The sequence below is a fragment of the Serinus canaria genome, chromosome 17 (genome assembly GCF_022539315.1).
Source record: "Serinus canaria isolate serCan28SL12 chromosome 17, serCan2020, whole genome shotgun sequence".
NCBI lineage: Eukaryota > Metazoa > Chordata > Aves > Passeriformes > Fringillidae > Serinus > Serinus canaria.
The window spans coordinates 10,270,677-10,284,287 of NC_066330.1; the positions used below are offsets into that span (position 1 = coordinate 10,270,677).

At 47.8% G+C, this 13,611-nt stretch overlaps 1 protein-coding gene across 15 annotated transcripts in view; it reads left to right on the forward strand.

Moving 5' to 3' along the window:
• ZNF618 (zinc finger protein 618) overlaps nucleotides 1-13,611 on the forward strand; it is a 148,649-nt gene that overhangs the window by 52,176 nt on the left and 82,862 nt on the right. For all 15 annotated transcript variants that reach the window (XM_050980773.1, XM_050980783.1, XM_050980784.1 and 12 more), the window contains exon 2: nucleotides 11,635-11,678. In XM_050980773.1, the coding sequence (XP_050836730.1) occupies nucleotides 11,635-11,678 (44 nt within the window). The remainder of the gene's footprint in view (nucleotides 1-11,634; nucleotides 11,679-13,611) is intronic.

The window sequence follows — 13,611 nt, forward strand, 5'->3', positions numbered from 1 at the left end:
AGGCTCCCCATCCTCCCTAGGCCTGGGGCTTTGCTCCAGGCTCCCTCCAGAGGCTTTCCCCTAAACTCAAGAACATCCTGTGCCCTTCTTTGTGTTCAGGACCGTGTGGAGGCAAAGTGCTTCAAAGCAGAGGTCCCTTACCCAGGATGGAATGTGGGGATTGGAGAACACTCCCCAGTATTCCCCTGTTTTATACAGATGCTTTGAACTGTCACAGCTTCCCATACATTGAATCCACACTTGGAGTGTTATGTGCAGAAAACAATTCTTAGGTGAATTTCTTAGATGTTTGAGTAATTCAGTGAAGATGCTCTCAGCCAGTCCCAAAATCAGTGACACAGCATAGTCCTTGTGGATCTAGAAAATATCCATGGCTGCTGAGGTTATCCATGAGCTGAGTGGCAGATAAAACACCAGGATGTCTGTAATTAGGTGTAGGTGAGCATCAGTTTCTCTTTTCTGAGAAGAGCCTGTGGAATGTGGCACACATTTATCTTTTGCCAGCCCAGCATCTGCTGCAGTTGGTGCTGCCAGGGCACTGGAGCAGGCTGGTGTCCAGAGGCTCTCTGGGGGCATCTGGAGGAGGAAACAGCCCTTGGCCTGGTATTTGTTCATCCAGAGGGTCACAGATCCATGAGTTCATTGCTCCTTTCTCAGCTTAGAAACCCAACCAGCCCCATCCAGCTCTGGCAGCACCAGCCTGTGCTACCTAACCCCAGACTGCATTTGAGACCTGGGCATTAATGATGGGCTTGGGGATTTCTCTCTCATCCTTTGACCTGACCCTAGGCTGCACCAGAATTCTGGGGAGCCAATTGCACTTTCTGGCTTTTCTTCCTCAGGGTTTGCAGCAGCTGCTGGCCCAGAGATGGGCAGAGGGCTCATGGTGCTGCCTGCAAAATTCAACCCGAAAAGGGATCCTGTAGGAACATTTGTACCTTTTTTTGCATCTCATTCGAGGTTTTCCAAGACAAATCTGTCCACTCTGCAGGGCTGTGCAAATAATTGATATTCTTGGTTTTCCTGAAGCTCTGAAAAATTGAAAAATTCTTTTTCAGACTGAACCAGAAGAAAAATAGATTGAGAGGAATTTTTTTTTTATTGCCCAGGAAATAAGGAATATCTATTTGGGTTTCATAGGCTTGAGTCAAACAGTATCTGGGGCTTGTAAGTGCTTCATTTAGATTTTGAGCACATCTTACAGTTCTTGCTTTAAAAATACATATATGATGTATTTTGCCTGTATGAATCAGAAAATTTTAAATGTCAGGGACTGTGTCACTTCCCGTTTTTTAAAAATCAGTGTCTTACTCTGCTATGTGAATGGTGCAGCAGAAATGATACCAACCCATGCCATGATCTCCCTGCAGCTCCACTTTGGGCTGGAAATAATTTCCCAGCAGCTCTGTGGCCTCATTTGTTTCAGCTCCAGGAATGTTGGAGATTGGAAGGTCACCCTGGTTGGTCCCATTGATGTCTGTCCCCCACAAACTGTTTGAAAATCCCTTTCCTTAGCCCAAACAGTTGCTCAAAGGTGGAGATTTGGGAGTGAGAAAGTGCAGGTCGATGGTCCCTGGTGACCTCCTGCTCTTCCCAGAGCCATGCCTGGGTGGAGGGTTATGGGGGAGGGCTGAGGGTCCCATCCTCAGCCCTGGGGCAGTGTTTGGGGTATCTGGGCAGGAGGAAATGATGCTGCAGCTTTCACAGCTCAAATGGACCAGGAAACGTTTTCCCTCTTTACTTTCCAAACAAGCATTGTTCTTGGGAAGCCAGCAAAGCCACCCTCCCTTGGGGACACCAGCTTGGCCTTACTGGGGTTTTTGATAGTTTTTATTTAGATTTCTTTTTTATTTCCCCAAAACTTTTTTTTAAATCTTGGAGGCTTGTTTGTTTATTTGTTGATTTAGATCTGCTCAGGAAGTCAATCTGGTGATATTTAAAGGATTTGTGGTTGGCTGATGGGAGTTATTTTGTAAGCAGAATTTCTAAGAATTCTACTTTCAGACTGTTTTTTCTCCAACTTCATTTCCTCCCCTTCCTTCTCTTTTTTCTCTTTTTACTATTTTTACTTGGGTTTTTTTCTTATTTTTTTGGTTTTTGAGGGAGCCAGGCAGACTAAACTCTTTTTGAATTTCCCCCCTGTAATTACTGCTCTTTTTTAAGTTCGAAGAAATTACCCAGCTTTGTGTGCCTTCCCCCCTTTCTTACTTTTAGAGCGATGTGGTTTGACTTCTTTTTTTTCCCTTTCCAAAGTAAAATTAGCACCATTTCATGCTATTTAAACACACCAGTCATACAAAACTGGGAGAGAAGGTGAAGTCCCACAGTTACCCATGCAATGGAGAATGTTTTAGTTTCAACCTCACAGCCTGTCTATAAATGCTACATGGGAAGTTTTTTTAATTAGGATAAAATTTATATTTTACAAGGATAAAATTTATGTTTTGAAAATGCAAAGCTTTTCCCACAAGCATTGGAAGGAGGTCTTGTGTGCCAGCCTTGGAGGGGATCCTTGGCTGATCCTGGACCTCCTCATGGTGCTGTTCCTGACACCTTCTCACTGCAATATTTATCAAATTATGCATTTCTTTTTCTATTCTAGATCAAATTTTCTGCCTTGAATTGTAATTTTTAAGTGTTTAAATTTTCATTGCTTATCTCAGATTGAAGCTGAACAGTGGCATGTCTGCAGTGCTGCTTGCTACAGAGGGACCTAAAGCGTTCTTCAAAATTGACAAAAAAAAGAGATAAAACCAACCTCACAAAGTACAATTCTGCCCAGGGGTCCCATAGCTCCCACTGACACCCAAAGGGCTGAGCTGGGAGCTGGAGCAGCTCTCTGGGGGACACTCCACAGCCTCTGCAGGTCTGAAGGGCAGAGTCTCAGCCTTATCAAAGCTTTTCCAAGAAGTGCTTCCCCAGCAGCCCCTCGTGGCTGTGAGATCCACCACAGGCATGTCCCCCCAGTGCCTGCCCTCTGAGCAGAGCTGGGGCTGGGTTTCAGTTTTTCCCTTAGAGCTGGGTCTGTTCCCAGAGATCCATCCCTGTCTCTGTGCTGCTGGGAGCACCAAGGGCACTCTGAGCTTCCCTGGGCACAGGGGATGTGCCTCTGGATTTTCCTCTTCACACAGGTTCGGCTGGCTTTTTCTCAGAATCCTTTGTAAGGCTCAGGGAGAGGGACTGGAGCCTCTGCTGGAGCTCAAGGTCCAGCGGGGCCTGGCTCTGCCGGGCCTGGCTCTGCTGGGCCTGGCTCTGCTGGGCCATGCTGCTGTCAGAGCTTGTCCAGCTCCCAGGTGTGTCAGCAGCTGAGGCCTTGGCTGCTCTGGGTTGTGCCCTCCTTGCCTGTGTGATGGGGTTTGGCCACCCCTCTGTGGGAGCTCCAGGCTCTCCTGGCTGGGCTACACCTCAGGCAAACCCCCTGAGCTCCAGGGCTGCCCCTGCCCAGCAGTCCTGCCTGGGAGCTCTGCCCATCCCCAGCCCTGCCCTGCACAGACTCGCTCTGTGGATGGAACTGGTCATGCAAGAGAAGGGGGTTTCTTGGCCTGCCTCCCCTCAGCTGAGCTCTGGTAAGGGAATAAATTAATCCCAGAGTGCTTTGGATTGGGAGGGACCTTAGGCATCACCTCCTTCCAACCTCCTGTGGAGACACCCTGACTATCCAGCACAGCTGCTCTGGGCACCCTGTGCCAGGGCCTGCCCACCCTGTCAGGGAACAATTCCCAATTTCCAGTCTCCCATCCAGCCCTGCCCTCTGGCAGTGGAAGCCATTCCCTGTGTCCTGTCCTCCATCCCTTGTCCCCAGTCCCTCTCCAGTTCTCCTGGAGCCCCTTCAGGCCCTGGCAGGGGCTCTGAGCTCTCCCTGGAGCCTTCTCCTCTCCAGGTGAGCACCCCCAGCTCTCCCAGCCTGGCTCCAACCCTGGAGCAGCTCCGTGGCCTCCTCTGGACTGGATTCAGGACTTCCCTGTGGCAGTACCCCAGAGGTGGGCACAGTGCTCCAGGTGGGGTCTCAGGAGGGTGGGAGGAAAGAGGAGAATCCCTGCCTTGGCTACGCTGCTGGGATGAGCCCAGCACAGCAGAGCCTGTGCCTGTGCTCCCAGCCCACTCTGCTGGGGATGTGGCTGCCCCAAAACCCAACTTCAGCCCTTTGCCACCCATCTCTTCAGCCTGGGGAAGGGCTGGAGCTGCCAGGGGAAGGTTCCTGGCAGTCCCTGTGTGCAGTGGAGCCCTCACAGCCCTGTCTGGTTTTCCACGGCAGAGGCCCAAGGTGCAGAACTCCCAAACAAAATGTGTTGAACAAGGCTGGGATTCCCTGGATAAATAAATCCTATTTTAATTTTTTTCCCCGTGTGCATTCATAGCTTGCTAGATATGTTTGTTTTATCAACTTGGAAGAGTGCCTGGGATTTTTTAAAAAATTGATTTCCTGAGAGTTTCCTGTGAAATTGGAAGCCTGGAAAAATGGGCGGATTTCTGAAATGCTATCTCATGGCTCCTTCGCCCCTTTTTTCTCCCCCCAAGTAAAAAACAGCAATACCGTCCTCCCCCCCAAGGTTTCATTCCATATACATTTATTCTTTAAAAATATTTCCAGCTGTTTCTTTTGCTGGGAAATTCATACCATCTGTAAACAACTGCTCAATGCACATAATTCTGTTGTTTTGCCCGGTCACTCTTATTTTCCAGCTTTTATAATATGAGAGTTCAGAGTAATCAGTAATGCCTTTTCTCCTCTTCACCCTCAATTTGATTATTTTTCTCATAAAGAACAGAGTAAGGAGAGCACTGAGCAACAGGAGATGGAAAAAAATATTTTGATTACTTTTCAGTTGCTTATAATCAAGGAGTAACTCTTTAAATCCAGACCAATTTGCTGCATTGATTTATTCATAATTTTGATTTCATGACTGTTTCAGGGAAAAACAAAAGTACATGAGGTTGAAGCTTTTTAATACGGGTTTAAACATTTGTAGTTTTAGGTTAAAATTTATTTAAAGTTCCCTTTCTTCAGTTACTTCTGCTGGCATGTGCTGCTTGAATCTCCCCGGGCTGCTAGGGGAGAAAAACTGAAATTCAAAGCACAAATTCTGCCAGTACTTTCAACAAGTTCATAAAATTACTCATATGAATATTCACTTGACTCAGGGGCAACTGCTCACAAACCTTAAACCTTTCTGGGGCAAGCTGGAGTGTGGGAGTGGGTGACAGGGACACCTGGGTCCTTTGGGGTGGGATTGTGCCATTTCCTGGGGCTCAGCACCCACCCAGGCCAGGCCATCATGCTGGGATTCTTCCCTGCCTTGCTGGTTTTGGTGTTTCCCCCTAAGTTTCAGCCCCATGTGTGCCTTTTCCAGCAGAAATGCGACCTTTTCTGTTAAAAACTCTCCAGAAGAACTTTTAATTCTGGGTTACAGAGGTGGCTCAGAAATGAGGTGGATGCAGGCAGCACACCCAGGGAGATAATCAACAGTAGACAAGAAGTAAATCCAGTGAAGCTGAATGAGAAGAATTTCTAGATTTTGTGATTTTTTATTAGTATTGTTTGCCTACCTATAGTTTTAACATCCATGGTTCAACTTGTTCTGTCCCAGGCCTGAATGTGGGGAGAAGGCTGAGGGAACCCAGTTTGCAAGACCAACCAACCAACCAAACAAAAACAACAACCAAAAACAAAACAAAAAAAATTAAAAGAAAATAATTCTCCTGCCAATACAAAGAGAATTGAAATCAGCAGAGCGAGGGCCCCCGGGCTGAGTCTGAAGTGTCACAGCCAGACCAGAGGGGATCATTCCCATCTTGGCTTCCCCCGTGGGATCCTCTGCTCACAGCTGACCTTTGTGTTGGGCTGATCCACCCTCACTGGGTTTGTCATTAGTGTTTCTTATTAATTAGTAATTGGGGGCACCTTGTGGCTTCAGGAACATTGGCAGCTGTTAATGATCCCCAGGGATAATTAACAGAGATGGCACTGCAGCAGGGGCACTCCACAGCCTAGGTGGGACTGGGGCAAGCCCTGCGTTCCCCTGGGGTGGCTGGACAGGGGCCAGAGCCCAGGGCTGCAGGGGAAGGTGCTGGGTGGCCCCGCCCGAGTGCTGATCCTGCAGTGTCAGAGCTCTGTGGTGTTCCCTGGCTTTGGGTCCCCTGGACACATGGCCCCCGTCAGGGTGGTGGCCACCCGCAGGAAGAGGATGTGGCCAGGGCCCTGGCCAGGCTGGGCTGATGCTGTGCTCCCAGCCAGAAACTGCTCTGATTTGTTTTGGGCTCTGCCACCATCTCCAGCTGCTGTTTATTTGCTTGTGGTGGAGGTGCTCATAGGGGTGAGGTGGATGCTCAGTAACCTCAATCCAAACCTGGATTTTGGTCTGCTCAGACACTCCCCAGACACAAAATGTCAGAGGTGCCACATGGGAAGTGCTGGGCTCCCTGTGTTCCTAGGCTCCAGCACTGGGATGCTCTGTGTGTCACCATGAGGGTGGCTGGGGACAGATTGTGTCCCTGTAGGTCACAGTCACCTTGGTGCCTTCCCCTGGATGGACTTGCCTGGAGGTCTCAGCATTAAAGCACCTCTTCCTGAAGCTTGGCCTAAGTGATGGGCATGGCCTGCAGTAATGAGCACCTACCTTCCTCAGGCACTGGAGACCCTCCTGGAGCTGGGCTGGAGCCCAGGCGTGGGTACCAGTCACACAGGGATGGTCCTTGGGTGTCCCTTGGCTCTGGCAGCAGAGCCTCTGTGCCTGCCATGGGAGTTTCTGCCTTTGTCTTCTGCTGCCCTCAAGCAGCAAACCCTCCATGGGCTCATCTCAGAGGGCTCAAAACACTCAGATGTTGATGTTTACTGCTGGGCTCTCGTGTTGGAACAGGGAACAACCACTGGCTTTTCCCAGGACAAGGCTGCAGCCGAGTCTAAGGGTGAGATTCCCCTGGCTGCTCCCAAGGAATGCTGACACTGAAGCTGCCACCAGCATCCCCACCTCAGGTGTTGCCCCATGGCCAGCATGGGGGGGGTTGCAGACCCCACAGTGGATTTTGGGGGTTGGGGAACCCTCACTCCAGGGCTTGGCTCTGCTGTGGGACCGGGCAGATGCCTCAGGGAGAGCTCCCATTTCCTCCTTGCAGATTTTTTTATATATTTTTATTATTATTTTGGTTTTTTCTTGAGGGGAAGCTGCAGCTGAGGAAATAGGCAGCGCATTCCTCCAACCGCAGGAACTGTCTTGTTCCCGAGTGGAAAACTCTTCCCTTTTGGAGGCTGCTCTGGTGGATTGGCAAAGGCAGGGGATGAGGAGGGGATGAGCCACAGCAGCCTAAGGCAGTGGAGATCTTTGTCCTTCATGCAGGGGATGCCCTGGCTCTGGGAACCAGAAGAAACAGCCTTAAATTGCGCCAGGGAAGGCACAGGTTTGATATTAGGAAGAATTTCCTCATGAAAAGGGTGGTCAGGCATGGGAACAGCTGTGTGGCGCAGTGGTGCAGTCACCATCCCTGGAAAGGTTCCAGTGTGGATGTGGCACTTGGGGACAGGGGTTAGTGCTGGCCTTGGCAGTGCTGGGGATAGTTGGACTGTGGTCTCAGAGGGCTTTTCCAGCCTCAAGGATTCCATGGTTCTGTGGAGCACAGCTCTGCCTGGATCGGCCCTGGCTTCAGCCTTGTTTCCTTCTTTGGCAATCCGGGCCTTGGGGTTCCTCAGCATCCGCTGTGCTGGCAAGAGGAAGCAGAAATCCAGATTAAAAAGGGGCACGGGCACATTTATGGGTCCTTGTGCTCTGCAGATGTTTTGGTGGGATGTGGAGCTGCTCTGCTGTTTTTCCCCCTCCTGTTTAATAAAAATTAAATAGGAAACTGCCGGTGTCTTGCCCTTTGTTTAAAGAAGAGAAAAAGGAAAAAAAAGCACTTCCTGCATTTTCTGTGGCTCTGAAGTTAATAACCCCAGACAGCACAGGTAGCAGGCCTGCAGTTATTTTTATGGCACATTCCTGTGTCAGACCTGTTTTCAGTTGCTTCTCCCTTTGCCAAATTTTAATTATTTGGGGTGAAATTTTCCATGCTGGGTGCTGTTGGCTCCTTCCAAAATTGAATTTGTGGTTTGTGTTTGGACAAAAATTACTCAGCTGTCTTTGGGAAGGTGTTTGGGGGAAGCAGGGTTGGGGAGTTGGTTTTTTTTCCTTTTTTTTCCTTCAGGTAAACAAACAACTCTGCCCTTTTCCCTCTGCAGAGGGAAGGTGCTGTAGGAGAGGTGCAAGTGGGGTCTGCTTCTCGTGCAACCCCCAGGCAGAATTAGGGACCTCTCCCTTTGGGCTGGGGTTCAGAGGCAAATCATAGTGGGTGGCTCTGTCTGAATGAATAGATAAATACATGGAACCCCTTTTCCCCCTGGAATGGGCTGTGGCAGTGCTTTGGGGGTGTCCCAGTGCCCCAATCCTATCCATGGGAGCTGATCCGAGCACGGATACAAATCCAAGTGATTTGAATAATTGTTTCTAATCATAGTTTAAGTGATCAGGCAGAAGGCCTGTGCTTAAATCTTCTGAAACCTCATTTCACATTTTTATTGCTTGAAGTTATTTTTTAGTTTTGCTGTAACTGTTAAAATGTTGCGGTTTTTTCCCAATATAGTGTAGCCCTCTCTATAAACATGGATTTGTCGGGTCAGTTTTACATCTGCTTGGACTCCTATTTTTTGACACGTTATCCTGTTAGGAGATGTTGACTGATACATTTCTTAATTCACATGATTTACTTTTTGCTTACAACTCAAGCTGAAGAGCATATGGCCTGAAACTACATTCTGCTTGTGTGCATTTTCATATAAAGGACATTTATTAGCATTAGTTAAACAAAACTAACCTAAACGCACCCAATATTTAGAAAAGCAACTTCAGGGAGTAACATTTTGAATTGTAAATGAATTTATAGGGCAGATTGTGTGACATTCTCGAGCCTGTTCCAGCACCCCACATCCGGCCTCCCTGCTCATCAGCAGATGCAAATTCTGCTCCTCTCCTTTTTCAGTTAGAAATTAGGAAATCACCAAAATAAATTCTTTGGGTAAATGGGAGTGCAGGAGATTCTAAAGGAGCACAGGAGATTTCTGTTCCCTTCCACAAAGGTGGTAATTTGGGGCTGCTCTGACCTGTTTTGGCACATTCTGGCTAAACTGTGATTTCCAGCCTTTCACCCTTCCACTTCCTTGTGGCATTTTAGTCTTCAAATGCCACTTCTTAGAATTTAAGTGGAATGTTTTAGTTTAAATGGATTTTATTTTTGAAGGAGCAGGCTGGGAGAGCTGGGGGTGCTCACCGGGAGAGGAGAAGACTCCAGGGAGAGCTCAGAGCCCCTGCCAGGGCCTGAAGGGGCTCCAGGAGAGCTGGAGAGGGACTGGGGACAAGGGATGGAGGGACAGGACACAGGGAATGGCTCCCACTGCCAGAGGGCAGGGCTGGATGGGATATTGGGAATGAGGAATTGTTCCCTGGGAGGGTGGGCAGGCCCTGGCACAGGGTGCCCAGAGCAGCTGTGGCTGCCCCTGGATCCCTGGCAGTGCCCAAGGCCAGGCTGGACAGGGCTGGGAGCAGCCTGGGAGAGTGGGAGGTATCCCTGCCATGGCAGGGGTGGCACTGGATGGGCCTGAAGGTCACTTTTAACCCAAAGCAGCCTGGGATTCTGTGGATTTGTTTATGTCAGCATCTAGAAACATTTAATGCAGCTTGATCTGATCTCATTCAGACTGAGCTTGGTGTTTTTGTCTAATGGATCATCTCCAGCAGCAGCCTGGCTGGGTGAAACCATTGAGATGAGAGCCCTTACCTGTGGTTCCTTTGTTTTTCTCATTTTTTTTTTAAATAAGGAAACTCCCCAGCACTGGGGATTCTTGGGGTGTCTGTGCAGGGCCAGGGCTGGGTTCCATCATCCTCATGGGTCAGCATATCCTTCCAGCTCTGGATATTCCATGGTTCCATGATTCAGCAGGTGATTTTCCCATGGAATTCTCATGGCAGGAGCCTCACAAGGTCCCTGTGATCCAAGATGTGATTCTTGGGTTGTGTGAGCTTGGGTTGTGCACAAAACCCTTTGTACAGGCAGGAATTGTGAGTTTCCCATCTCTGGGACCCCCAGCACCCCAACAAGTTTTCTGCCCTGGCTCTATATTAAATGTCCTTTTTCCCCTTTTCCCCCCTTTCTTTGTACACAGATCTAATCTTCTAGAAAATGCCCCAAAGGTTTGAGCAATCTACCAGTTGCAGGAACCCATAACGCTTTTTTTTATTTTTTTTCCCATTGTGTAAGCATGACAAATCATTAATTTTTGATTGATTGCTTTGAATTATGGGTGCTCTGACATCCTTTCTGTAGCTGAACAGCTGTATAACAAATGAACATATCAGTGCTCACAAAAGATTGGAGATCTAACAGAAGCAATTACATTGTCAGCTCCTCCCTTCTGGCTTTTCCCAGGCAATGGAGAGAAGAAATTTTTTAACAGAAATTCCTCAAGTGGCTCACAATAAAAATAATAATCATCATCATCATAATCATAATAAAAAATACCTTTTTGTAATTGAATTAGATTTTTATCTCTTCATTTCCAGTGGATTTCATATCCCTTCAAAAGCCAGGTTGTGTTTCTGCTTTGTGTAACTTGGACAATCCCTTTGAAGAAAATTTTACATGAAGAATTAAAAAAAATAAAATCAAATTGCAATTTTTTTGGTTGCTATCCCTTTAAGATTTCAGAATTGCACCAGTGCACTAAATGTGACCTCCATAACTTTTAAATTAAGAATTTATGCTGGCTTGAAATTTATGAAATATTTCAGCATGAAAGAAAGCCTTTTTCCCTCAGGAAAATTGAGCAATAAATCACAGCACTCTCGATTTACTGCCCTACAGCCAGCCAAAGATAGGATTTTTTTCCTTCCCCCCTTCGTTCTGAAAAAAAAAAAAAAAAAAAAAAAAATGTAATCATATAAGACAGCTTAGCTGCTATCCTCCCACTCTCTAGAATTTTTAATTTCAGCTGTTTCTGCTTGGATTTATTTCCAATATTCCTGCTCGGCTTTTCAATTTCCTCAGTTATTAAATTTTAATTCAGTGCATTAGCATTTAAATTAAAAAAGGGTTTATTTTATCGAAATCGTTGGCTGGCCCCCATCCTGCTGCACATGAATTGCCTGTTTCTGCCATTTGCACAAAATGTGAAATGCAGCTAATATCTTTTAACTTGTATTTGCACAAATTCAGAAATAAAATTTTTGGGATTGGAATAATATTGTCTTTCCAAGGAAGGCTCTCATCAGTGAGCCAGGGAAGAGGCAAGAGGAGACCCTGGGCCCTCCCTGCTCAGCCCTGCCAGAGCCTGCAGGGGCTAATTAGGGCCTGGGGCTAACGAGGGCAGGCGTTGGGCCTGGAGGGAGCCATTCCTGCATGGACATTGGGACAATTTGGCCATTCCTGATCTCCCACCTGGCGATGGCGTGGCTCTGCGTGCCAGGGATCACTGCTTGAGATTTGGGTGGGGATGACACCCCGGACTCAGAGCTGGGCACGGGGTGAGTCTGCAGCTCTGGGAGCCCTGACTTTGGGCTGGAGAGCAGCCTCATCCCTCTGAACCTAACCAGCTCTTCTGTTTTGATCTCCTAGGCCGAGGAGAGCAACAGCAGCGGGAGGAGGAGCTCTTCCAGCAGGTAGGGCTGGGATGTGCTGGGTGACCTCTGCTCAGTTGTGCTCTCCATCCTGGAGATGGGGTGGCCAAAGGTGGGATGGGTGTCAGAGCTGAGTGTCCATGCAGCCCTCTTTGGATATGGCTGGAAGGATGGATGTGGGAGGCTGGCCTCATCCTGGCATTGGGGACTGAAAGCAGAGGTGGTTTGTGTGTGCTGTGGGGAGTTCCAGCTGAGTGCCCCCAGGGTGAGGCTCTCAGATGGAGACCTTGGGCTGTGCAGACACTTCCTTGTGTCCTTTAGAAGGAGAGGACAGAGGTGTCCCACCACCCCACTCCCCTGTGATCCCACTGAGAGGTGTCTCTGCTGCTCCCACTCTGGAGAGGGACATGCTGAGGTGGGTCTGCCCTGGGCTGTGGCCTCGCAGAATCACTGGGTCGAAGGAGACCTTCAAGATCATCGAGTCCAACCTGTTCCCTGACACCTTAACTAAACCATGGCACCCAGTGCCACATCCAGGGTTTTTTTAAACACATCCAGTGATGATGCCTCCTCTCCCCTCCAGGGCCTTGAAAGCACTGTGAAAGTTTTATTCCTTAGATAAAACTCATCCTGCTGTGTAAAAGCACATCCAGTGAGATCTGAGAACTGCTGTGGTGCTGATGCCCTCCCTGCCTCCCACTGCTGACCATGCAGCCCCTGCTGGGTCCAATGCTCCCACCATGCTGGCTGGTCCCTGCCCAGTGCCCCAGCTCTGCCAATGGCATTTCAGGACAAAATCCCCTCATTCCTGGCAGCTTTTTGTCCAGTTGGTACTGCTTGGCATTGAACACGTCTGGCATGCCCCTGAGCTGGGCAGAGGGGAACACTGGCTGTCTGTCACAGGGGAAGACATCTCTGTCTCACTTTGGACGTGGCTCACCTGTGGCCCAGCAGTGCTGGCTCACTGGGAATCAGCCTGAAGGAATTCTTGGAAAGAAAACACAGCCTGAGGAGCAAGGGGAGAGGAGCTGGGCATCACTTCCTTCTCCTGGATTGGTTATTCCACCCTTTAATTTAGTTTTGCAGCTCTCACTGGAGGGTTTCCCACAGCAAGTGGGCAAGTGCATCCTCCACGTGGGAGCTGGCCTTTGGGGTGTCCATCTCACCTTTGGGGTGTTAATGTCACCTTTGGGGTGTCCATGTCGCATTTTGGAGTGTCCATCTCATCTTTGGAGGGCCCGTGTCAGCTTTGGGGTGTTCATCTGACCTTTGGGGTGTCCATCTCACCTCTGAGGTGTCTATCTCACCTGCCTGGGCTGCCCTTGGGGCTGAACATCCTCCCAGGAGTGAGCAATGGCCCTTTCCAGGGCAGGGATGGAGCTCCAGCTCCAGGAGAACTTCCCTCCCTGTTTCTTTGTAGGTCCAGAGGAGTGGGAGGCTGGTTGCTGCTTTTTTCCTTGTAGCAAAGGGGAAACAAACCCCACTTGATCATCTACCTGACTGAACAAAACGTGGTCAAAGAAAGGAGAATGACCAAGGCCATTTAAAAATAATAAAACAGAATTGAAATGCAATATTTCTAGAAAGCCCTGTCAGTGATTGAAGGTGGGAATGTAGCTCTGACTGAACGTGTGAGGTCATCAGTGGATGGAGACACAAAGATGGATGTTTCTCAAAGTCATTGCTGTTTGAAACCCTCAATAATTGCAAACTATCGAGGAAGCTTTTAACAATTAATTTGTATCAGTAAAAATATAAGTAAAAATAATATTGTACAATAGAATATAGTATAATATAATACAGTATAATGTAATTAATATAATATAATATAATATAATATAATATAATATAATATAATATAATATAATATAATATAATATAATATAATATAATATAATATAATATAATATAATATAATATAATATAATATAATATAATATAATATAATTTCCTGGATTTTATCTTTCTGCAATAT